The sequence below is a fragment of the Corapipo altera genome, unplaced genomic scaffold (genome assembly GCF_003945725.1).
Source record: "Corapipo altera isolate COAL_440 unplaced genomic scaffold, ASM394572v1 175, whole genome shotgun sequence".
NCBI classification, from domain to species: Eukaryota; Metazoa; Chordata; class Aves; order Passeriformes; family Pipridae; genus Corapipo; species Corapipo altera.
The window spans coordinates 938,697-964,632 of NW_020884942.1; the positions used below are offsets into that span (position 1 = coordinate 938,697).

General features: G+C 48.9%; 2 protein-coding genes across 6 annotated transcripts in view; one reads left to right on the forward strand and one right to left on the reverse strand.

Annotated features, from left to right (window-relative positions):
- Positions 1-18,867, forward strand: part of STK25 (serine/threonine kinase 25) — a 21,060-nt gene extending 2,193 nt beyond the window's left edge. The window contains exons 2-11 of the mRNA XM_027661915.1: positions 4,267-4,497; positions 5,672-5,728; positions 6,768-6,876; positions 8,124-8,281; positions 8,530-8,715; positions 8,864-9,009; positions 9,867-9,981; positions 10,302-10,373; positions 13,837-13,973; positions 16,715-18,867. Coding sequence (XP_027517716.1) covers positions 4,267-4,497; positions 5,672-5,728; positions 6,768-6,876; positions 8,124-8,281; positions 8,530-8,715; positions 8,864-9,009; positions 9,867-9,981; positions 10,302-10,373; positions 13,837-13,973; positions 16,715-16,754 — 1,251 coding nt within the window. The 3' untranslated portion in view covers positions 16,755-18,867. The remainder of the gene's footprint in view (positions 1-4,266; positions 4,498-5,671; positions 5,729-6,767; positions 6,877-8,123; positions 8,282-8,529; positions 8,716-8,863; positions 9,010-9,866; positions 9,982-10,301; positions 10,374-13,836; positions 13,974-16,714) is intronic.
- Positions 18,868-20,853: 1,986 nt separating this feature from the next.
- The window catches only part of FARP2 (FERM, ARH/RhoGEF and pleckstrin domain protein 2), a 77,084-nt gene continuing 72,001 nt past the window's right edge, over positions 20,854-25,936 (reverse strand). For 2 of the 5 annotated variants that reach the window (XM_027661796.1, XM_027661795.1), the window contains exons 25-27: positions 24,614-24,721; positions 23,686-23,837; positions 20,854-22,541 (exon numbers count right to left, since the gene is read on the reverse strand). In XM_027661796.1, the coding sequence (XP_027517597.1) occupies positions 22,451-22,541; positions 23,686-23,837; positions 24,614-24,721 (351 nt within the window). In that variant the 3' untranslated portion in view covers positions 20,854-22,450. Of the gene's footprint in view, positions 22,542-23,685; positions 23,838-24,613; positions 24,722-25,318; positions 25,459-25,936 lie in introns of those variants that run through there. The other 3 variants (XM_027661799.1, XM_027661798.1, XM_027661797.1) reach the window with 3 other exon arrangements.

Below are 25,936 nucleotides of genomic sequence, written 5' to 3' on the forward strand. Positions count from 1 at the left end.
TGGAAAGTGCTCTAGTCAGAAATAACACTAAATGCTTCTGGTTCTGGTATAAACCCTTGGAGGTTGCCAAGCTCCCCATCAGCTTCAGCTCATAAAGTGTTGTGGCCTTGGCAGTCTTCTGTTACAGACCTCTCCCGTATAGAACAGTGATTCCAATTCCAACCTGCCACAGACCAAGGAAGTCTCATTCCCAAAAGTGTTTAAACACCCCTCAGTGTTTTATGTAGCAGATGCAGGCATGATTCTTGCTCTCGAATATTTTGAGAATGGGATCCAGCTGGACATAGCCCAGAGAGAAGATCTTCAGCTGGTTCAAGTGGTGTTTGCTTCTGTTCCCAATACACAGCTTATCTTTCCAGGCAGCAGCGTTGAAATGAGGGCAGATACTTACTGCAGGCTTTCTCTAGTCTCCTCTCAAAGACTATGGATATCACGTCTCTGCAGCTGGAGGTGGCAAAGTTGCCAAAACCCATTCTTTCCCCATGAAGCAGCTGGTGTTACTGCCAGGCTTGTCTCATAACACACCACAGTTCCTAATTCCTGATGGCTGCAGTGAGTTGCTCTGTTTTAAAACATGGCATCACCAGTCAGGATGGCAAACACCCCCACACCTGTCAGGACCTTCTTTCCTGTGCTGTGAGATTAGATCCCAGAGGGCAGAAGTGGAGCACATTGCTAGGAGATTGTCGTCATCCCTCTCATGCTTTTTCCCTTCCTGCACTTACAGCAGAGGTAGTACAGTGTGTGCTTCCCCCTCCAAAGTCTGCCCAGGCCTGCCTGAACCATCTCTGGTGCCTGACTGCTCTCGGTGGGGAGGAACAGCATGAGGCTTTTTGCTCCAGAACTGCTGTGTAATAAACATTCAGTCAAGTGAAAAGGTGCAGTGCAGTGACCATCCCTTAACGGTTTTACATGTAGTAGTAGAACAAAAAGCAGCAGCTGCTGGCCTGGAGCTCTGTTTTGCAGCCCTGGTGGGTTCTGTGAATGTGGAAGAAAATGGAAAGAACCTTAGCTGGTGAGCAGTTGCAAAGGTGACAGGTGCTAATAAGCCTCTTTGTGTTATCTATGCTCATTTAAGCAAGTGCAAAGCATTTCATCCGGATTCTGGTACTTCCTACTGGAAAATGAAGTTTTCCAGGTGTGTTTGTAGCAGTGCAGTTCCAGAACACGGATTTGCAGCCAGGGTGAATCTCTGACAGGACAACTGGCACTGAGATAGTTTGCTTTTAGGAGAGGGCCAGATGGTGCTTGTTACAGCCCTCCCTGCCAGTGCAGATGTGTTGGGGTAGGGGAGAGTCAGGCTCGGGGAGTGCATTCTCCTCCTCCCCTGCCCCCCACAGCCCAAGGGCCCAGGTGTGACTGTGCTTCTCTCCTGACAGAGCAGTGCAGTTCCATAGCTCTCCATTTCCTGGCAGAACTGCATTTGTGCTGTTGTCTGGTGAGTGCTAAGACTTTTATGCCTATGGATCTGAGCGTTTGTTTGTCAGCAGGGAGTTACCCTGTGGCAGCTCAAAACAGATTTATTTTTTTTTATGGACAGGGGCTTTTGAGCAGATGTCCTGCAGGCTAGCATAATTCTATCTATCTTAGTTTGTCATGGGAATTCAGGATTGCTGAAGATGCCAGCTGGCAATGTCTTCCGTGGTTTCCACAATGACAGTTCACAAGGTGTTCCCCTGGGCAGACACTGACCTTCTTACATCAGGGATGGGCCTGTTTCCTCCTCCCTGTTTACAGAAAGTGAAGAAATTTGTCAGCAGACTCTGATCCTGCAGCAGCATCTGGAGACTGTAACCGTGGCTGGAATGACTCTGTACCTCTTGGCCCTATGCTGGCTCCCTGGGTTCTGGCTGTTGCTGGGTCTGACTTGTGTGATTCTGGTTTCTGTGTCAAGGGATATATGTCCTCAGGTCCTCCACAGAGTCAGATTCTTGCCCTGTCACCTGAGAGGTCCAAAGCAGTTCCAGGTCAGTTTTGAAGTGGCAGGTACTGGGAAGGTAAATCCAGTACCTACAAAGGAAGTTTCCTGTTCCACCCTGATGTGGTGGGCTTGTCTCATCTGCCCATCAGGTTTGTATTGTTTTCCCTAGTCCCTTGGGCAGAATTTCTGTGTGCTTGTCAGGAAGCTTTGTCTCCTTCATCACCCACTACCTGAACTGCTTTGTTCCACAGAAAACAGAATAAACCAACATCCAAGTCTGGAAGCTTGTTTACCAAGCTGTCCATGATCACAGAGCCCACCACATAAAGTGGTGGTTGTCCCAAAAGCTGCCTGCCATAACCAGTGCTCTTATGTTTGGTGTCCTATTCTTGAGGAATCAGTCCTGATTCTCTGATGTGCTATGCCAAGCTAAGGAGGGCAGCAGTCACTTCCACCTTGCTGTTTCTTACCTCATGGAAAAGTTATTTACATGGGAAGGGAGGAGGGTTTTCTTGCAGCGTTGCTTCCCTGCAGGATGTGGGTAGTGTTTCCTTTAGGAGCTGAGCAGGTGCTTCTAAGAGATGATCCTCTTTCCCTCCCTTCTCCCTGATGTGTGGGAGTGGCTGATGTGGTGAGTGGCAGTTTTAGGGTGCAGTAGGTGACTGTGCAAAGTAACATCTGGGGCACAGTGTTGCCCCTTCCTCCATAGGTCAAGAGGTGGAAACTACTTCTGGTCTGTAGTGAGCCTGGACTAGCCAGACTGTTTTCCCTGCCTGCAGTCATCATTCTCATATTGTCTCCTGGCATTTCTCAAGCTCAAATCCTCTTCCTTTACCCTGCCTCCCTCTCTCCAGTCCCTGTTGTGTGTCTCCAATTCTTTTCATGTCTGCACATCCCCTCCCATCTGTTTCCAGTGCATTTGTTCAAAGTACAGCCTGTTTAGGTGTTGCTATGGATGCAAAAGGATATTTGGTTACCCTTCTGAATCTTGGACTGGAGTTTGTGTAGAAATCCTGTTAAATGAGCTGACTGTAAAGCTCACTTGGGTCTGCCTTACAGCAGTGCACTGGGCACAGAAGGCAAACAACCTATAATGATGGGCTGGCTTAATCATTAAGCAGCACCTTGGGCTGCTCAATGATGGCCTGCTGCTGGAACCTGGTATGAGATGGGAAAAATGCAGCTTCCCTGTTCTCTGATAAAATCTGCCAGCTCAAGGCCCTTGGGAGGGAGTGGTCTGGTGTAAGAGGTGAGACCGACAAGTTCTGGGTGTGGAAAACTCCCTATAGCAGCTTGGCTGCTTCCTGTAGGTCAGGCTGTATTTTCCAGATTATGTTTTTTTAACTATTTAAAAAAAAAAAAAGGCAGAAAAAGCTAATCACAAAAAACATTTTAGTAGCATGAAGCAGAGCAGAACTTCCTGCTGTGCAGCTGGACTGGAATAAATAGCATTAGAAGGTGATTGTGGTTTGTCTGCTTTTTCATCCATACTCATCTTAATAAAGTGTTAACTGTGCAGCTGCTGTTAGAATCAGTATTTCTCTGTTAGTAGCTTCCCAGTTGAGGTGCTTATCTAATGGAGGAAATGTTATTTGCCTTTGCATCTGGGTGTGCCAGCCATGGGAGAGGCCGTTCCAGAAAAGCAGGTCAGGCAGATGGAGTGTCCATTCTGCTCTCCTGCCTCCTCCTTGCTGCTGACCTTCCAAAAGATGTGAGGTTTCCTCAGCAAGCATCTGAGGAGAGCTGGGCTGGGCGCTGCCTGGAAATCAGGCTGCAGCAGAGAAGACAGCTAATGTGAGCAGGTATTGATACTAGTGGAGTATTTCACCCTCCAGACAAGTAGGGAAGGGTGCAAATCTCACAAGTCATTTCAGACTTTGAGTGCAGGACGGCTGACTAGGGAAACATTCTTATGGTCTCTTGATTGTTGTTTTCATTGCTGAAAGAAGGCTGGTTCTGGTACACCTTGCTGGTCTTTATTAAGTGTGAACAGGTGTTTACTCGTGGAGCTGCTTTGCCACCAGTTTGTGCCTCCAGCTGAGCAGTCCTGTCCCAGAGGTGCTGACACTTTCCTTAAAGAGACTTGCTGACATTCTCTTGCTGGAATTCCCTCCTCTTTCTCTCCCCCTCCTGCAGAGGCAGAAAGCCTGTGGAAGAGGTTTCTTCAGTTCTGATCTTGGATATATTCTGTGTCAAGTTTCTCAGACTTTTTTGGATATGTGAGTTTTGGATGAATTGATGAACACAGCAGCTGCACAGATATGGAGATGAGCTGTGTGGGTATGTGTGGTGCTCCGCAGCCCTGGGGTCTAATGGAATTATCCCATCCCTGCTTTCTGGTTTAGCACTCCAGAGTGGACCCTGAGGAGCTGTTCACCAAGCTGGAGCGGATCGGCAAAGGATCGTTCGGTGAAGTGTATAAAGGGATCGACAACCGCACCAAGGAGGTGGTTGCTATCAAGATCATTGATCTGGAGGAGGCTGAGGATGAGATCGAGGACATTCAGCAGGAGATTACAGTGCTCAGCCAGTGTGATAGTCCCTACATCACCCGGTACTATGGCTCATACTTGAAGGTAGGACGAACCATGGAGGTTCCTTGCCAGCAGTTTGGGAATGGTGTGGGCTCCTCTGCGGGTGCTGCAGCGGGTGGTGGCACACAGCACTGGAAGGTGCCCAGTGTGTGAGTGTCAGTGTGGCAGCAGGAACAGCAATGGCTCTGCTCGCTGCATTGGTGTGCTCTTAATAGCAGACTGGACTTTAAAACACTTGTTAAGCACATGGAAATGAGGTTCTGTGTGTTACCAAGAGCAGGGCACTTCACTGGAGAGAAAATTGTTCATTGAAGACTGACCTCTCTCTCGTCTGACCATTCCTGAAAGGAAGTTTTTGGAATACTTTTCCAGAACAGCACAGTCTAAGGTAGTACCACTGAGGGATTTATGCCTCTGGAAAGAAGAGAAGGTTGAAACTGTACTTTGTGATCTTGTGATCACCATTTCATCAGAAATGGTGAAAAGAATAGGAATATGGAGGAGTGCTGATATGCTTCCATTGAGAACAGGCTTAGGAATCCCTAATGGAATCTACTGGCAGTGATGATCAGAGGTGGCCTCTGCATACTGTCTGCTGGAGGTGAAAGTATCACTGGGACTGCAGCAAACAGTTCCTGAGTTCTTTGGATCCTGAATATTCCTTACATATTTTTCAAAGGCCAACATACATTTTCTCAGCCTTCTGCTGTAGTTTCGTGGGCCTGCTGTTTTTTCCTACCAGGACCTTGTGAACCTCAGTATGGAAACCTCTTCTCTGAGGAGTAAGAGTGTCTTGCCAATTGTACCCTTCAAGATGGCAGCCCTGTTAATGAGATCAAAGGCTGCAAATCTCCCTTGCCATTGCCAAGAAGGAGTTATGCTGGATGTGCTGTTGGAGAGGTGCTAAGTGGCTCCAACCTGAGAATAAGCTTAATTCTGTGGGCTGGGCAGTCTGGTGCCTGTAGGGGCACTTGCTTAGGTAAAACTGCATACTGAGAGTTAGAAATGTACTGGAGCCAGATCCACCTATATAATACTGTGTCAGCAGAAAAGAGGGAGCTGGGAGCTCCTTCCTTGACCCTCTGAGAGCTGTGGTGTGCAGCATCTCTTTGATTGTGTACAGGACTACTCCCATGTCTTGCTGCCTCCCAGGTGTTTCACTTTTCTGCCTGCTTTTATTACTGTCTTTTCTCTTGACTTGTGCTCTTGCTTGCAGGGCACTAAGCTGTGGATAATCATGGAGTACCTGGGAGGAGGTTCAGCCCTGGATTTGGTAAGTACATGGCAAGCTCTGCACTATGAAAACATTGTCTGGAGCCTTGGTTTGTGAAATGCCCGTAAGCCAGACACTTACTTGCCACATACCATCTTTTTGGCAGTCCTGTGCCTGAGGGGTGTGCAGTGCAGGACAGACATGCTGGTTATGCTTATCCCAGGACAGAGGAAATGTTTGCACAGAGCTCAGCTGTCCAAGCACTGTCCTCCAACAATACTGTGCTGCTGTATGATGGGAAGAGCCAGTGAACTGAAAAGTGACAGCAGCCAGCTGGTTTTGAGCTGTGTAAACCTGTACTTCACCATGTCAGTGTTACAGTATTCAGTGCTTGCATGGCTCAGCAGGGCCGTGGTTTGTGATCAAGTTACCCCAAATGTTAAGAGAATACAAATGCAGAATATGCCCCTAGGCAAAGTTCTGCTGTGCTGTATTCTGTCACAGGATTTTTCTCTTTAATGCCCGCTTTTCCAGAGCAGTAACCTGTCATGTTGGGGGAAAATGCTGAGCCTGCAGTGACTCACAGGAAGGTGTAGTTGAGGGCTGTCATCAGCAGAAGTCATCTGAGTGTCAGAACTTCAGTTATTGCACTGGGAAGGCAGGACTTGGTTAGAGGAGAACTGATGGAAAGCAGAAGAGCTTTGATACAATACTCCAAAGCCTGAGGGTTGATGTTGTCTCCGGGCTGTTGCAGAGGCCGAAATTCAGTTCTTATGTGCTAGCAGAGAGACCTGAACAAGAGAAACTGTTAAGATGTTCTGTTCACTAATGTATTTCCAGGCCAAAGCAAGAGTTGAGCATCCTGCTGTTTGTTTGGGAAGCCTTTAATAGACTGATAGACTAGCAGAAAATCCCCCAAAGTTTTTCCATTTAATGCTTCCAGGTGCAAAGTCCAGCATTCTGCTTGCAGAATGTGCACCAGGCATACAAGTACTTTCTGCTGAGTATGACCTTCTGGCCCAAGGTTTCCAAACTGAGAACCTGAAAAATCCGAGGCATCAGTCACCCTCTTTTAAGTCATCTTTCTGCCCTTTATCAGCTGAAACCGGGACCACTGGAGGAGACTTATATAGCTACTATCCTGAGAGAAATCCTAAAGGGTTTGGATTATTTACACTCAGAGAGGAAGATCCACAGGGACATCAAAGGTAAGACTGGAGAGCTCAGCTCCCTTTCTTGTCAGGGACATTAGTAACATAGAATTCAGAAGTATCATATAGCAATAATCTGTGAGATTTCAAAGACTGTTTCTCAGTTCTCCTTTTCCTGTTAGATTTCTATTTTCTGAATCTCGTGCTTGTCACTGTATCACAACTCACGCTTTTCATGTCTTTAGGTGTTTAGAGTAAAGGGATCTGTAGCTCTCCTCTGGCCCTTGGAGTCTGGACAGGCAGGGAGCTAAAGCAAAGGAGTCGATGAAAGGCATGCTCAGATCTTAGGTGACTCATGCCTGGACATCTGCTTTGCTGGTGGACCCCAAGGGTGTGCGTGCTGGTCATCATGGTTATAGCTCACAGTGAAGGTGAGCTGTCCTCATGCAGGGTTCACAGCCCTAGAAAATGAGGGCAGCTTGCATCAGCTTATCCTGTTACTGGTTTTTATAGTCATTGGCCTCGTGCAGTGTAGAGAGGGCTGGCACCTGCCTCCTGAAGAGCAGTGTCACAGCGAGCCCAGAGCATCAAAAGACAGTGGGAGGATGGAGGGACAGTGCTGTGGAGCCGTGGCCAGTGCTGGATGCTCACTCCTCTGACCCACTGCGGGAGGGGAGGTGAGCAGGCAGAGCACAGTAACCTCATGCAGGGAGACAAGGAGAAAAGATTCCGTTGTGTATGTGAGACTGCACATTTCCAGGGCTGCAAGACATGCAGGGCTGTTGGCTCTCAGCAGTGGGAAAATGCTGAAAGTTTGTAGGCAGGGTCTCTCTCATGATGAAAAGTCCTACAGAAAACCCTCTTTCCCAAACCTGCACAATGTTACTGTCTTGTGAGTGAGTGGGAAGAAGCATAAGACTGGGACTTGAGCTCTTCAGAAGGATCTGCAATTTTACCTGTGCTGAATGCTACACTGAAAAAAAAATCAAGACCATTAGGGGCCATGTTGCCCTGCCTTCTTTGTGTGGCCAGGTGTCACATGTAGTTGATTGTGTGGCCCTTCACATCTACTCCTTGCTCCTACCATAGCAATGTTCCTGTTATGATCCAGCCAAGTGCATGAACTTGTTCATGTTACCCGGTGGAGTTCAGAGCACGAGAATGGGTGTGAGGCTGAAAATCCAAGCTGAGGGCTATCACTGGGGGTGAAGGAGAATGGCATAGGAGGGCCCTTCTCAGTGTTCAGTTCTGTGTGGGCTGGAGATTCAGAAGGCAGCAGACTTAATGCTTATTTGTGTGAACAGCTGCCAACGTGCTGCTTTCGGAACAAGGAGATGTGAAACTGGCTGACTTTGGGGTGGCTGGACAGTTGACAGACACCCAAATCAAGAGAAACACCTTTGTGGGGACTCCATTCTGGATGGCACCAGAGGTCATCAAACAGTCTGCTTATGACTTCAAGGTGAGTTTGGGAGCAGGAGGGTTGCTACTTGGGCCTACTTGGATGTGGTGCTAGGGATTGGAAGTGCTGCTTACTACAGGAATGATTCTTTCCTGTTATGGTTCAGGGTCTCCTGGAGAAGTTTGTATATTAGACATGAAATGCTCCATCTGATTTTATATAATTAGCCTTTTGGCTGTCCTAAAACTGTGTGCTTTCATGTTGTAGCATTGCTCCTCATTCTTCTACTTTTGTTCTTCTGCTTTCAGGCAGACATCTGGTCCCTTGGAATTACAGCCATTGAACTAGCAAAGGGAGAGCCTCCAAATTCTGACTTGCATCCTATGAGGGTTCTCTTCTTGATCCCCAAAAACAATCCTCCAACACTTGAGGGTCACCACAGCAAGCCCTTCAAGGAGTTTGTGGAAGCCTGTCTCAATAAGGATCCTAGATTTGTGAGTATTGCTGCCCACCCGTGGACTCAATGATCCTTGTGGGTCCCTTCCAGCTCACAATATTCTGTGATTCCACTTGAAGTCAGTGTGCTGCATGTTCAGTGTGCAGAGATGATTGGATGTGACACGCTTTCCTTATCTGCTTCAGAGGCCAACAGCTAAAGAATTGCTAAAGCACAAGTTCATCACACGCTACACCAAGAAAACCTCATTCCTAATGGAGCTGATCGACCGATTCAAGCGCTGGAAGTCAGAGGGCCATGGAGAAGATTCCAGTTCTGGTGATTCCGATATGTACGTACATGTTCTGCACAGAGGAGTGCCTACTGCAAACAGCTCAGGTCCTTTTCCTCCTGGGGTTGGAGATGTTATGGTAGCTCAGGGAGACCTGTGAGCGTCCATTTGTGGGAACAGGTGACTGCTGCCTGAAGAACCAGGCTGTTACCTCCTGTTCAGTGGGACCTGGTTCTCTGTTCTGGTCTTAACCTGTGGAGCTTCTTTGCTGAGTGTAAGGACCTGTAGTACTGACGAGAAACACTTAGTCTGGGTGTAAATAGTAAAACAGGGCTCTTGTTACCTGTATTTTGTGTCCATTCCATTAAGTACAAGAGCGACAGGCTTTAGTAACTGTGGCAAGAGCTGTGTTTGTGTGTTTGTGTACTCATGGGTAGAGCTTTGCTGCTGCTGTGCAGGACAGTTATGGGCCTCGGGTGGGGAAAGGGCACTTTATTGCCAGAGTGGTATCACAGAGCTGCTCTTTAACTGTAGTGGTGGTGACTCAAGTGACCAAGGACTCTGGGAGATTGGCTTGTAACATCTAAGCCTGGGCCCTGAAATTCTGAGCTTGTATTGTCTTGAAATTCTCTTAAATGTATATAGCACTAGAAGCTTCTTCAAGCTTCTAGAGCAAAAGGGTGACTGTGATGATTTGGAACCATGATGCAGTACCTAGCTCAGATCTCTCTGATGCTGTGTATGTGCTGTAGAAGTGGTTTCTCTTTAGGATTTTCTTCTGGGATAAGGAAATGCCTGGAGCTCTGCGATGATATGGCAACAGAGTGGGGCAGAGCTTGTGACTCCAGGACTACATGGGCAAACCCCTGGTGTACGGAACTGAGGATTTGTGTTGACCTTCCCCTTTTCATTTGCAGTGATGGAGACGCAGAAGATGGAGACCAGGGTCCAATCTGGACATTCCCACCAACCATTCGCCCCAATTCCTTGAGCAAGCTGCACAAAGGAATGGCTCTTCATGGTTCCCAGAAGGTCTGTGTGCTGTCTGGTCTTCCTGAAGTGGACTGAACTAACACAAGCCTTTGGGTGTCTTGGGGAAGCCACAAGGCACTCATGTTCTGTCTAAAATTTACTTCAGTCTGGCACCCAGGGCTGGTGCTCCAGAATTGCCTCTTCCACATCATCAGAGTACTGCAACCTGTGGCTTTCCTAAAACCTGGTGAGGGGACTGCCATGGAAGTGGTGTGAATTCACCAAAAGCTTAGTACTTCACACTTACACTTAGTACTTACACTTGTGTGCCCTGGGAGCTTTTGCATGTGCTTGTAACTTCTTTTCCTGTTGCTTTCCAGCCTACTGAGCCCATTAAGAGGCAACCACGGTCACAGTGTCTCTCCACGCTTGTTCACCCAGTTTTTGGGGAGGTGAGTAGAACCTTCTTGGTGCCTGTGCTGGTTGGAGATGAAGAGATACCTGACATGGATAAGTAAATGGGAAGGATTTGGAGAAGGGAAGTGCAGTGAAGTATCTAGTAGGGTTAGGGGATTCTGAAGCATTTGTACCTCTGCTCAGAGGACTGGATTGTATGTTGGGAAAGTGAGTATGTCCCTGGCGTGTGCTCCCCAAAACAGTTGTGTTTGGAAGCAAAGCATTACCCTGTTGTCTTCTGGTGAGGATCAGATAGAGGAGTCTGATCCTCACCTGTCTCTCCTGTGTCTTAGGCTTGCTGGTTAGGCAGCTCTGGACTCTGATGTCTGTGGCTGAAGTGCAGCTTCTGTTAAGGCAGACAGGGCTGGCCTGTCACTGTGCATGTCCCCTGCCCTCCTGCTGTGCTGCTGTCCACAGCAGAGTCACTGAGGGGAAGGTAGGTGGGTTAGAGCAGGAGTCAGCTTTGCTGGTTACTGGACTATTTCTTGATCTACACAGCCTGCTACTAGTAGCATGCCAAGGCCAAGGAGTTCCCTGCCACATATCCTCTGGAAGGCAGGCAGAGAAAATGTGTTTGGAAAACCCACCCTGTTCCCTGCCTTATGTTCAAGGTGGGGATGTGGAGCTGAAGTAAAAACTACCATTAATGATAGGATGGTGTCTGTATCAGCAGAAAGGTGACTTGTCTTTCCAGCTGGATGATGTTCTCAGGGAAGAGAAGAGGAGAATAATCATAAGGGGGGGCTGTCTACAGGCTCTAGTTGCTCCTTCCAGCAGGAGTGTAGGGAAGGAGGTTCTGCTTCAGAAGAAATCACTTAGGCACTGCATGTCAGGGTTCTTCTTGGGGTGCTGGTCACAGAGACCCTTTCTTCGGTCCTGAGGACTTACTCTTTTCTGGATCCTGATGGGGTGGGCCAGCAGAGAACTGTGCCTTTTCAGGGATAGTTTCTGGACTTAACTCCCTTTTCTCAGGTCTAGTGCTATGTGGAAGGAGGGTTTGGTGCATGGCAGGAACCAGAGGTCATCCCAAAAAGCAGATTACTGAGACAGCTCCGCTTTGGAAACTGGGACTTCATCTAACTGAGCTCTTCTGTACTGCACTGGGCTTGACTTCCAGAGGTCAGAGCATGAGGCCAGTGTTCTGGGTCTTGTAGGCCTAGACCTGTAAGATTAAACCAAATTAAAACTATGTTGGTTCCTGATGCAGGCAGTTTGGTTGTGCAGCACAGTCACTGACATCTGGGTCTCTGTTCAGTTTAGGATCCTCCTGGGACAGGGTGCACAGGGCTGTGAGTACGAATGCGTTTTTGTGCTTCTCCATACCAACCTTGTTGCACCAGTTCCAGGTGGGAAGTGGCTTCTTGGGCATTTCATTTCTGCTACTTTGACTTCCTTGCCCCAGTTTGTTGATCCTCCTTTCCTTTGATTAGACTTCCGTGCTGACTCTGTGGATCCCACTGAGCAAAATCAGGTGCAGGAAGGGTTTTGGGCAGTCTCTAAAATAACCTGGCCTTTGTGTGCATTAGAGGGGGCTTGGAGGAGAACTTCTCCAAGTCAGAACTCTGCTTCACTGCTGGTTGCACGTGGTGTTCTTTTCAGTTCCAATTTCCTACCAGTGGCAGACTTCCTCCTCCTCACTGTTGTGTGATTGCCTCTTTGACCAGTTGGGTTTGATCCCCTCTTTCCATAAAATGGCTGAAGCTGGGCTTTATGAATGGAAATCTGACTGAAATGCTGTTTGTAATCTTTTATATACCCTCCCTGCACGTGTGTTATTGGATGCTAATACTGAAAATGGCCCATGGGGAGTTAATTAACAGATGTGGGCAACTGCAGATCTGGAAACTTTTTGGGGCAGGGAGAGAAAGTGACATTTGGGCTTGGAGGACCAAGCAGTGAGTTGGAGGCAGCCTGTAAGTTAGCACAGTGCAGTACTCTGATGTCTTGCTAGCCTCCAGAGAGCTCTTCTGCAGAGAGAGAAGACAGGCCAGCACAGACTGCTCCCGTCACAGCCTGCTGGGCAAGCTGAAGGTCAGGGGTGTGGCATCAAAGGCTGATGATAAACTGGCAATTTATCTGCAGGACAGGCCCTGTGCTTGTTCTGAGGTGGGCAGCCTTTGGTAGGTGGACATCAAATCCTTGGCTTTAGCATCACAGCTGTTTTTGGCTTAAGAAATCTGTACCCTTGATGTGTAACTGAGTTGCCCTCCATGCCCCTGCCATTCTGACTGAGCAGAGGTGTGTGTGGGTTCCTCCCACAGCTGTGTGTTAGGCAGCAGGTGCCCCACTGAGGAGACAGCAGCCCTTTTTGTCTGGGAACTGTTTGTTCACAGTGGGGGACTCGGAGCACAGGGACGGCTGCAGCTGGGGATTAGTGTTCACATTTGTCCTGCTTTCCAGAGCATGGAGAAAAGGTGAGCTCCAGCAACAGGAAAGGCTGATCCTAAAATTGCAGGCAAAGAACTGTGAGGCTTATGTAAAGCCCTTTAATCAGCGTGGCCTAGTGGGAGCTTAATTGAACTGGACAGTGGTAGGCTGGCAGACGTTGCTTGTTCAGCAGGAGGTTTGATTGTTGTTCAGCTCCTTGTGTGATGGTAAACTGGGGAAGGGCCTGTCATATCAGCACTTTTGGGAAGGAGGTGGGGAACTGTTGCAGGGGGTGGGAATGTGGTATTTCCAAGGACAGACTCCTTCAGGGTCAGCACCAGTGACCTGTCAGGAGTTCCTTCTCGACAGAGGTGTAACTCTTTGAAATTAACTATTGGAAACGTGCAGAGGCCTAGTTGGAGTGCACTGAGCATGAAAAATGTGAACTGAGGCTTTTCATCAGGGCAGATGCTGCATGTGGAGGTCTTGGTGCATGGGCTTCCTTCCCTTGCTCCCTGGGTAAAAGCTGTCTTGGAGAGGAGTGATGGAGGCCAAGGGGCTCAGGATCCCTGGCTTGGCCCTTGTTTGCCTCGACCTCTCACTCACTAGAAGCAACTGAGACTTTTCTGGGGTTATTAAAAGTGGTGGTGACTAAGTCCCAGTGTTGGATATTTTCTGCCCTACCTGCCTTTGAGCCTGTGTGTGTGTCTGGGCACTGGGCTGTCATTAGCAACAAAGGTGACTGTACTGCTTCAGGTACACCTGGAGTTCTTGGTGCTGTTACTACTCTACGAGTTTTCAGGGCTGTTGATCCATTTTTTATATCATTTAATTCATTTAAGAGTACATCCTGTTTTGGTAAGGACTTGATTGCCATTAGTACCTAGAAGAAAATCTGAATCCCAGACACTGGATTTCCACCTTCCTGATCTACAGAAAGAGACCTTTTTGGTTTGTTTAAGTAGAATGTGAGTGGCCTTCTGCACCCTGGTGGAGTCATGCTAAAGGGGAAAGGGCCTTAGTGCTGGACTGCTTGACCAGTGCTTTCTGCAACAAAATAAGGATCTAATGCACTGGGTTTCTGGGTTGCAGCTCAAAGATAAGCACAAGCAAACTGGAGGCAACGTGGGAGCCATGGAGGAGCTGGAGAATGCATTTAGCTTGGCTGAGGAGTCCTGCCCAGGCATCTCTGACAAACTGATAGCACACATGGTGGAGCGGGTACAAAGGTGAGTGTCCTGAGTGTGAGCTGGCAGCTGTACTCCATGGGTGTGGGAAAGGTTGGTGCCAAGCAGTCAAGGCAGACAAAAGTGAATACTGATGACAAACTGCCTTAATAGTCCTTATGTCACTTCTTTTAGCTGCTTTCATGTGATGGAAGCAGTTCTTCATGCCCCAGAGGTCCTTCCTCACAGTGAACAGGTTTCTGTAGTGTAGAGGTGTGTTGCAGAGCACAGAAAGATGCTACTATTCACCTTCATTTTGCACATATACCTATATACATATGATGTCCTGCTGGTCCTATTACCCAGCTAGCAAGGACTATGCAAAATCTCATCAGGATCACTTCTGGAATAGAAAGTTTTTGTTAATATGTATCTGTTTCATTGCGAGGAATGTGCAGACAGTCACTGCTTGCCCAGCATCAGGTGTACAGAAAATACACAGGAAAGAGTGTTTTTCCTGAAGGCAGTTGCTTATTAAACCAGTGAAGGAGTGTAATCTGGTGGAATTTAGTTCTTTGCTGTGTCAAACTTGCCTCCACTGCTGGCACCAAGTTCAGTCATATCCATGTGTTGCAGGCAGTAATGTCAGACCCTGATCACAGGGTTTTAATTTAACATTAATTCAGCTTTTCTCCCTTTCACAGCAGGCTATCCTAAATCTCATCCTTTTCGTTACCAGCAGAGAAACTTAACATTTGGCCCTCCCCTGGTTAGCAAGCTGGGAGTGTTTTGCCCATACATGTGACCAAAGGAGCCATCCCGTGCTCCGTCTGCCCCTGTAGACACAACCCAGGCTTTGCAGTTTTTACACCCTTGAACTTGGGCTTTCTAAGCATCTACTTCTGATGGGGTTAAGTTCGTGCCTTGTAGCTCAGGTACCCGTTGAATAGAACAGAATCATTAAGGTTGGAAAAGACGTCCAAGACCGAGTCCACCCTGTGATCAGTCCCCACCTTGTCACCCAGCCCAGAGCACTGAGTGCCACATCCAGTCATTCCTTGGACACCTCCAGGGATGGGGACTCCACCACCTCCCTGGGCAGCCCTTTCCAATGCCTGACAACCGTTTCCATGAAGAATTTCTTCCTGATGTCCAACCTGAACATCCCACAGTGCAGCTTGAGACTGTTTCCTCTTGTCCTGTCGCTTGTTGCCTGGGAGCAGAGCCTGACCCCCACCTTGCTACAACCTCCTTGTCAAGAAGTTGTAAGAGTGCAAGAAGGTCCCCCCTGAGCCTCCTTTTCTCCAGGCTGAGTCCCCCCAGCTCCCTCAGCCACTTGTTATCTGACTTCTGCCCCAGACCCTTCCCCAGCTCCATTGCTCTTCTCTGGACACACTCCAGCAATGTCCTTCTTGTCATGAAGGGCCCAGAACCAGACACAGGACTTGAGGTGGGGTCTCAGCAGTGCCAAGCACAGGGGGATGGTCACTGCCCTGGTCCTGCTGGCCACACTATTGCTGACACAAGCCAGGATGCCATTGGCTTTCTTGACCACCTGGGCACATGCTGGCTCATGTTCAGCTGCTGTTGACCAGCCCCCCCACGTCCTCTCCCATGGAACAGCTTTCCAGCCACTCTGCCCCAAACCTATAGCACTGCAGGGGGTTGTTGTGACCCACATGCAGGACTCAGCACTTGGCCTTGTTGAATTTCACACCATTGGCCTCAGCCTGTCCTGATCCATCTGCAGAGCCTTCCTGCCCTCCAACAGATCAACACTCCCACCCAACTTGGTGTCACCTGTGAGTGTACTGAGGGTGGACGCACTCCCCTCATCCAGATCATTGATACAGATGTTAAACAGGACCAGCCCCATCACTGAGCCCTGGGGACCTCCACTAGTGACTGGCCCCAGCTGGATGTAACTCCATTCCCCATCACTCTCTGGACCCAGCCAATCCAACCAGTTTTTAAACCAGCAAAGAATGCACCTGTCCAAGCCATGGGCTGCAGCTTTTCCAGAATGCTGTAGGAGACAGTAGACTACATCCACAGCCTTTCCCTCATCCTCTAGGTGGATCACCTGGTCATAGGAGATCAGGTTGGTCAGGCAGGACCCACCTTTCCTAAACACACACTGGCTTGACCTGACCTCCTGGTTGTCCTATACATGAGTCCTAGATATTAGGGACCAAATGTACTGGCCATACTGGAGGGCTTCTGTTTCTGCATCGTTCAAGCTTTCAAGCAAATATGCCATGGGTCTGTGTCGATCCCTCATCTAATAATCTTTTAATGCTGTGAAGAAAACACTCTCATCATTCTGGCTGACCCACAGAGGTCATAGAAGGTGTCCTGGTGATACCTGGAAAACCTGAGTGTCTGGCTGAGCAAGAGGTGCTCACAAATACACACAGGTGACTGCAGGGCAGATGTTTCAGCATCAATCACTTCTGTCAGCCTAGGAATGACACTGCTGGATGGGGCAGAAGCTCAAGATACATTTTTTTGGGGCCCTTGCAAAACCTCAAGAGACCCTCTTGCTTTCTTACTGTAAAACACTAGTGCTGAAAATTTCTTACTAGGTTAAAACAATCTTGAAAGCCTGAAAAAAGTGCCACCTTGGCTTTTTTTTAAATTGCTGGTTTTCGCTTTCAAGACTTTTTTTTTTTTATCTAGCAAAAACTGCAGGGGCAATGGGAATGGGGACAGACCTACACAGACCTGCTGGACCCTCTCCCAGGTGAGAGCTTCAAACAGCCAGAGCTGACCAGTTCCCCCCACCCCATTCTTCTTCCTTGCAGGTTTTCACACAGTCGGAACCACCTGACCTCTGCCCGCTGACACCCACATTCCCTGCTGCTGTCGTGAGGGGGGAAGGATTTTTTCCAGCTTCATAAGAACTACATCTCTAATCCAGACCACCATCTGCCGTTGGATGTGACATTGTGTGACGGACTCCAGGACATTTCAGAGCCTTCATGTTAGCCGTGTTTTCATGATAACCCAGGGTGGGGTTTGCGATGCAAGTACAATTTAGACCTTTTGCAGAACCTGACATGGGTGGTCTAATTGTTTTTACAATGTAATCAATGCAGTTTTTAATTGTTTCCCTATGGATGTGTCCATTTTGGCTTGGTTTGATTCACAGCTTGTTTCTGGTAAATGCCTGGCTGCTGGAAAAGAGGGAGATTTCTCTTCCACTGAGATGTGTTTCACAGGCGAGTCTGATGGGTTTTAGCCTCCTGTCCTTCCTAAAGAAGTGTTTGTGAGCAGTCATGTGTGAGTGCAGGGATGTTGGGAAGCTCTCCAGGCACTAGGGCCTCTGGGAGAGCGAGAGCAGCTCTCCAGTTGTTCTGGAGGATCACTTCAACCCCTTCACACACGAGTAACAAAACGCTTTCCAGAGCAGCAGCAGCTGAACTGATGCGCTGCCGCTCTTTCCCAGCCTGTTGTTTCACAGGAGGATGGGTTTGCTGACTGTACTTTTTTTTTTGGCTCTGGGACATCATTTTGTATTAGGCCTTGGTTCATCTACTTCAGGCAACAGCAGAACTTGCTGTCAGTCTCTGGGAACCAGAATGCAAAGTGGGTCCTTTTGCTGTGGGAGCTGGGGGGGTTCCTGTCCTTGGCGCTTTCAGCAGCAGAAGCAACCAGACAGGCAGGCTGGGCAGTGCTGGTCTCTGAGGTGAGCAGACACGCACTGTGCAGGCCCAAATGGGGCAGAAGGGTTAAGAAAGGGGAGTGGGTGGAACACAGCAGCCAAAGGCACTGGCAGGGCTTTGGTTCACAAAGCAGAGGGACACTGCGTTGCGGTTCTCAAGGCAACAACCCGTCCTCTACAGGAAGGCATAAACTGGATGGCTTGCAGCACTGTGGCAGGGCTGGGGGTTCCCAAAAGCTGCTCTAGGCATCCCCTTCTCAACCTTTCCTTTCTGGCTCCTCCTTCAGCCTGGGATCTGAACTCGCTGCAGCCAGGGCTCTGCTCCAGTTGACAAGCTGGGGTGGTGTTTGCTAGCAGAGCAATTAAAGCATCTGCTGTGTTGGTTGCTTAAGGTGTTCCAGCAGAGCCATCCCCAAGGGGCTTTGCTTTCTGTGTCATACTAGTTTATAAAGCAAATCTTTAATTCAGGTAAGCTCACGGATCTTAAATCTACACTTTAAAGGTCTAGAAAAACAGACTTAGGAAAATAACCCCTGATAGCTGGTTGCCTAGAGACCTGCCCTCTAATTGTGTAAAGATTCCCATGAAGTCAGCAAGACCTCAGTTATCCAGATCTTTCTGTCTGGGTCTTTGTGTGTGGATGATGTGGCTCACCCCAGAGCTGCTGAGAACAGAGGCTGGAGCTGTTCAGCTTTTTTCTTTAAAGACAGGCCACTTTGTTAGAAGCAAGGCTTGATTTTTGGTACTTGGATTCAGACCTGCAGATTTTAAGTGCTCAGGAGGACCATATGTTCCCTCATCCTGGTGTGCAGTGTTCACTTTAGCTTATGACTATCCTTTATTCTTCCTGATGGATAAATCCAGGCTCAGCAACACTATGAACCTGTCCCATAGAGCAGAGGTGCTGCTGTTGGGTTTTGCTGGATCTCTGCTGCAGAGCAGTGTTCTGCTGTGGTGTGAGCCAGCTCAGAGCCTGCAGTTAGGAAGAGCAGAACAAACCCATTTTTCCCTTAGGAGAAGTTAATGTATAGACAGGAAACTTGGAGAGGGGGAAGGTAGAGGCTGCAGGCCAACAGAAGGGCTCCTGCTGCTTTTAAAGTTGCTGTTCATGACGGTAGCAAACCACGTTGATAAGGTACCTGTATCGTTACTCACACTCTCTGCAGTGTAATGAGTAAACTTTTTAAAGGAAACAATCCCCACAACCTTTGTCCAGTACTCAAAGCAACAATGGGTTTAGTTTTTAAAAACGTTGAAAGGGATCTGCCACTTTCAATAAAGTAACAAAACAAATGAGGCTGGTGTAACTTTGTGTTATGAGGGGAGAAGGATTGGTTCCAGCTGCTTGTCTCTGCATCCTTCTTGGTCTTCCCCCACATCACCCAGGAGACAGACCCAAGTACTTTGTGTGCAAGGAGGAACTACAGCTGGAGGCACGTCTGTCCTTTCTGCTGCTGCTACAGGAAGTACACACTGCTTTGCAAAAGTGTGACTGTGTGTTGGGGAATGTGAGGTGCAGTTTTTGCTGGAGTCTGTTCATTATCTGCATTATTTAGACTCGACTGTAAAAGCTGACAGCAGGGTATCTCTGCCTTCCTCTGTCTCCCTTTGCAGCTGGGAGAGGGCCCAGGCAGTGGCACAGGTTGCCCAGGGATAATCTGCTGCCCAGACACAGCCCTGCTTGAGCAGGGGTTGGATCAGACACCCCTGAGAGTGTGACCTCAGGGACAGGAGGAACACTTTGGAGATGCCACTTTAGGCGTTTAAACCCTTGTGTGTGGCCATCCCTTCTCTGAACAGAGGTAAGAGAGGTAAAGGCCACAGCTGGGGCTGTGACCAAGCTCTGCAGTGCTGCTTCACCTTTTCCCCCTTGCAGCCAGGAAGGCAGACTGACAAATGTGCTTCTGACTCTGCTTTTTTGGGGGAGTTTTGCTAAATGCCCCGTGCTTGCACTCACCTCAGCTGAGCAGGCTGTGCCGAGACAGGGGTGGTGCAGCTGGGCAGGTTCAGCACAGCAGGTGGGGATGCAGAGCTGGGCAGGAGGGTGCAGCTCATATTTCGGTGGCTGATGGTCTGCCTTATATAATTAAAGTCTGACTGATCCTCCACCCTGCCCAGCAGAGTACTTGACTCCTGGCATGCCAGCCCTGCTCCACTGGCACCTCAGCAGTGCGAGTGCTGCCAGGCACGGAACACCCTGTGCCCACACACACTGCTGATGCTTCAGCAGAGGTAAAGCTGGTGTGGTGCAGCCAATATGAAAGAGGGAAGTGATTTCTCTGGTGAAACAGAGTCACTCCTGGGACAGGGAGAGAAGGTAGTAGTCACCAGAACAGCTCCAGTCTGTTGCATTAAACATGTGGTAGAAGTTACTGCAGGAACTCAGTTGTTCTGGTTTCTTAAGCAATGAAGCAAGACTGGGTTATCCCAGATGAAGGGCTAGCACGAGGAGGGAAAACTGGAAGTGCTGGGGTTGTTCAGCCTGGAGAAGGCTCTAGTGTGACAAAGGGGGAATGGCCTCACACTGACAGAGGGCAGCGTTAGATGGGATATTAGGAAGAAATTCTTGCTTGTGAGGGTGGTGAGGCCCTGGCACAGATTGCCCAGAGAAGCTGTGGCTGCCCCATCCCTGGAGATGTCCAAGGCCAGGTTGGACAGGGCTTGGAGCAACCTGGGGTAGTGGAAGGTGTCCCTGCTCATGGCAGGGGGCGTGGGTGGTGTGGGGGAGTGGAACTGGATGGTCTTTGAAATAGTGAGACCGTGGATCCTAAGCCATGTGGTCCCAAGTGCATCTCCCCTTTACGTACACCATGTGAGCAAGAAACCACTAAGCAAGGACCTGTTGTAATCTGTTCTTGCCTAATGGTCCTGTTAAGGACACTGCTCATGCTTGTAGCAAAGACAAAAAATCCTCCTGCAGAGTTCTGGAAAAGTAAAATATATCACAGCGTTGATATGCCGCTGAAATCCTTACCTCACTGAAAGCTCACCGAGGTGAGGGGTCTGCACTTTTGCCAGGAACAGCAAAGTTTTTGGCTTTTCTAGCCTGAGCTCCTGCTCTTTAAATGTGGAGACATTTGAGCTCAGTATTCCCAACCAAAGAAGCAATTTTTGCTGCCTGCTGTCCTTCCAGAAGCACTTGTTTCGGGGAGTCCCACCTCAGCACGTGACTCTGGATGGAGCAGCACTTGGTGCAGCGTGAGCCAAGAACCAGTCTTGGAAAACTGCTGAGTAACTTGAATATGGGATGGTGGGCTCAGGAATAAGAGGCTGAGAGAGTTTTATACCAAGATGCTATTTACTTTGAACAGTCATATTCAGCCACAGTATAACATCTAATCAATCCACATGAATACACCTACAACAGGTAATTAAAAAAATAATAAATGCAGATGCTAATAAATTAAGTACATTTAACTTAGATGGGACAATGGTCTTTGTGGCAGCGGTGGCAAAGGCTGGTTCTGCAGTCACTCCTCAAGGATGCAAATGCCAAGCAAGAAAAATCCCTCTGGATTCCCCCTCCCTGCAGTCCTCATCCCACATTTTTGACACCATAATGGAATGCACGTGCTGGCCTCTGTCCTTCCCGTTGTCACAGGGACCTCCACATTCCTGCATCCTCACGACATGCAACACTTTCCTTTTGCTTTCACTGCACCACTGCATTGTTCCTTCTGCTAGTACACAAACACTTTTCTATCTAATAATATAAAGCAGAGTCCCCAGAGCCCATCAAAGCCACGTCCAACGGCATCTTGTGGCACTTAGCGTGTATCGGTCCTTCCGTGGAGGCACCCACAGGTGACAGATTTACAAAAACAGAACGAGCTGCGAACTTTTCAGATTTAATACAGAGATTTAATAGAGTTCACAGACACTGATGCTCCATCTGGAATCCAGTGACTTTTATACCTTCAGGAGAAATAGAAGATGGATCCCACCCGAAATTGAAAGGCAAGAATAGGGATTTTCAGAAGTCTTTGCATGACAAAAGCGTAAGCATCGGTGACTTTCAGAGAGGCTTCTTCTCCTATAGTGCTCAAATGCCTTGAAAACGTCACCCACACCAGAGTGGAGAGTGAATGCCATCCTGTGCCTTACATAATTCCTACTACAGGACAAAGAAATGGGAGCTGGGATATGAGAATAGTGATTGAGTTCAGAGGAAAAACCATGCACCCCCTGCACCGACCCACAACACACCGACACCTTGACAGCTCAGCAGAGGTCCAGTTCTCCCGCTTCCCTGGGAAACTGCTGCCGTGGCAGCTCCTGAGGAGCAGAGCTGTTTTAGGAGAGCTGCAGATCCTGTTTGGAATGAACTGTGTGTAAGCTAACACACCTGTGCGTCCCCATAGGTCCGAGACGGCTGTGCCAGCAGGGTGACGTTGACAGCAGCAGGACGGGGCTGTGCAGCCAGGGACAGCGAGCACACAGGGCAGGTGATGTCTGGGAGAGGTGAGCGAGCCCTGGCACCCGCTGTTGTGAGCCACACCACCACTGGCAGCTGCTGGGTTTCTCCCATATATGCTGATCATCCAGTCAAAATGTGAAAACAAGGTGGCACCGGCCTTCAGGGCAGGTAAAGGTGTTACTGTACAGGTACAACGGAACAAGAACCCTCCCGTGAGGTGTGTGCACTGGAGCACTGCTGTTGTTGGGTTCTCTGTAAGTAGGTTCAACTGGAACAGACTTGACCCTCTTCCATACCATCGGGAAGTGATGTGCTCCCTGTCTGCAGCCCCCTCACTCCCACTTTCCATACCGGGGGAAACAGGCCTCCTTGAGTCTTTGCTTTATCAGCTCCAGAGGCTCCTGTTCCCACCTGCCTCTTTTGTTGGTGTTGCCAGCAGAGATCCAGCCCTGCCCTGTGTCAGTCAGTGTGACTGTCCTTCTCCTCCCTGGGAAGCAGCAGGCTTGACCTGGCTGGAGAGCTGGTGGCTCTCTTGATCACCTCCATCCACCTGCCAAGAAAGGACACGAGAAATGCTCAGCCCCTCACTCCCAGATAATCTTGTCCTTTGGTTGTGAGCTGTACCCCTTTCCCCAAACCTCCCAAAACAGACATTTTCTTTCTTTTACAAGTCTTTTAGGAAATTAACTCTTCAAATGAACAGCTTGAGATGTGGTAAATAGCCTGCAGAACATGGTTGCCTGTCCAAGTAACAGCTCTACAGTGCTCTGAGCTCCAGAGAACTCCCCTGAGAGCTCACCATGTTCTCCCCTCAGTGTTTATCAAAGACAACAAGCTGACAATAATTGCTGCTTTTCGTACAATAAATTAGGAATTAGGTAACAGCCTTACTCATGTGGAAGAAAGCAAAGGAACAGTGAAAAAAGCAGACAAACCTATTGTGAATGAGACATTTTTCCCTTGAAATTACTACATGAGCCCAGTGGATTAAAGAGCACAATTTATGGCTCAGATAACTGATACCTAAGCTGCTCTCAAGTGTGTGACACTCTCCCAGGGAAGGGGGACATATGTGACACCCACATTCCAAAGCAACCAATACGACCCTGCAGGGCAGGACCCAGTGCAAGGGTTTTCAACAGTTAATGTAACAGCAAAGCTTTGTATGTGATGCATTTGACACACAGTTTGGACCCTGTGTGGAAGCTCTTAAGAGCAATTAATTGTAATTATACAGAATAATAATAATAATAATTAAAAAATGTAATTACAGAGAAAGCAGCCAAGTGAAAGGCAGGCCTGGACTTGTTCTCAGCCTTGTTAAAAATCTCGTTTCCAGAGACTGAAGAGAAAAAAAAGTATCTTTCCAGAACCTGGAAATCTGACTCCCCAAGAGATGGTGGGGCTGAGCACCCCACAGCCCTTCCTCCCACGTGCCTCCCTGGCTCCAAGGAAGCCTCAGACTCCTGGCACAAAGTGCAGCTCACAGGTCTGGGTGCACCCTCAGCTCACCCCCAGGAGGGTTCTGGCAGAGAAGGGACCTCCAAATATCATCGGTGGGAAGAGAAAGGGAATGTTATTCCTGAGAATGTGCTGGAAGGTCACTCAGACTAGGAGGAAAGAGAGGTCTCAGGATGACCAACCACTGAGTTAACAGCAGGTTATACACCAGGACAGAGGAAACAGAAAATTACCTCTCAAAGGTGTATTTGCTCTCAGCCCGGAAGAAATACACGTGGGACTTGAACTGAAGCTTGAAGACATAATCCTTCTGAATCCCATCCGCCTCCACGGGGGAGCTGACCGTGTAGCCGAGCAGCGGGAGGCTGGCCAAGGGATAATCATCCTGGAAGAGCCCAAGAGCCCAGCCCTCAGTGCAAGGCCCCCCTGCCACACATGCAGGCACGCTTGTGTGGTGCACAGGTAAGGGCTGTGCACTTTAGTTTAGGGCATAACAGGAAGAGGAGCAGCCTGCCTCTCTTGCAAGGCCACCAACAGCTTATAATGAAACCTTCCCCCAGCTCCTTTCACTGCTTTTATAGAGTTATTTGCTTCTGTTCCCCTGCCCCTCGCTACTGCTTGGGCTCCCTCTTCCCTCTCTGCACCCTTTCTGTGGAACTCCAAGCACAGATCTGACACAAAAGGTAAAATAACGCTCCCAAATGAAATGTGCCCTGAAGGAGAGAAGCCAGAATAACCCAGCTGTTGGGTTAATAAACACAGTTTATTGGGTTAATAAGATGAGAAGGTTGAGCTGCAGCATGGTTTGTTATCAAGCAGGTGCTGAAAGCACCAGGGGCAGGAAAATCCCTGGAGCCTGTTGAGCTGAGCTGAAGCCCAGCAGGGAGAGAACTGGGCCAATACTGCCCAGAGGCTGCCAGGACCACCACCTCCTTTAGTCACTGCATGAGGAGACCCACAAAAGGTCAGTACCACCAGAACTGGAAATCCTGATTAAAATCCACAAGGAGGGCCCACAGCCTTTCAGAGACCGGTTTTATTATGAACTACCTCCCCTTCCACTCGTTACTCTGCTTCAAAGAGCAGTGAGCTGCCCCTGGAGCTGAAAGGCAAGGACCTCCAGGTGCCCCTGACACCATTCCCTCACCCACCCCTGCTCACCTGGTGTGTTTTGTAGAAAAACAAACAGAAGTTGGTGAAGACAACCCACAGTTTCTGCCAGCCGTTGCTGTTCTTGAACTTCCTCAGCAAATATCCAGAGAGTTGGTTCTAGCATAGAAGGAAAAGAAAACTGCTGTGAGACCACAGGCTGCCATCCTGCTGCAGGTAAACAGCCCTTGCATCAACTGCTCCTGCACTTGCTCCCCAGTGTAAAAGGCCTCCCAGGTATGGTGACAGCCACCAGGGTCCATCCCTTCAGCCACCCTTTCTTACGTGCAGAAAACCCCCGTGGAACACTCTGTGTGAGAAGGGAAATAAAGCAGGAGAGGAAACAGAGAGTGGTAGAGCTGGGGACAAGTGACATGTGGCAGCTACGCAAAGCCAAGCCAGCATGGAAGGGGCTGCAGGGAGGGGAACACCACTGCCTTGGCATCAGTCAGGGGGATGAGGAAACCCACACCACGGAATGACAGCACAGGGATTTTGTGATCTGAGAAACAGACAGGATACACTGCAGATTCACACAGAGAACCATTTTGTGAGGCATAAACAGAAGGAAATCCTGTCTCTACACGGCGATAGTACAACTCTGCTGCTGAGGACGAGGATCCTCACGCCAGCAAGTGAGCAGTTAGGAGTCAGGACATTTTTCTGGGCATCCCATGGCTCCTCCCCACCAGTGCAGAACGTGAGAGGCATCTTTACCTGGATCATGCACAGGTAATCAGACAGGGATAGGCTCTGGTTCCGGTACCAACAAACATGGGTGATTGTGTTGGGCCGTTGGGCCTGGCCCAGCAAATAGCGAGGAGGAAGCTCTGGAGAAACAGCAAGAGAGCAGAAAACTGAGCAGAGAAAGGGGGAGAGAAATAGAAAAACAGAACGTTAGGGTGAGAGAAGTGATGCAAGAAAGGCGACTGTTAAAGGAAAAAAGCTTGTGAAAAAAATGATGGTGTTAGAACATGGAACAGATCAAAGCAAGAGGGAGTGCAAGAACCCACACGGTCAATCCCAGAACCTCTAGCAGGGTGGGCTTGTTATCCAGACACAGAACTGTGAGATGGTGCCTTTCCCAAAGGTGTCAGCAGGGAAAGGCAGGCCTGTCCTCTCCAACAGAAATCACAACAGAAACCAGCTCCAGTGCCCAACTTCTGGACCCCAAGCCCAGGTCACATCTATAGCATTTCTCTTACTCAGCAGACCCACATGCACTCTGTATCAGGAAAACCCAGGAGCTCCAGTGGCCAAACTTTTAACTCCCTCTATTAAACCAGTTCCTCATGGGCGGGGCAGGGCAGGCAGGGACAGACAGCAGTGCCACAG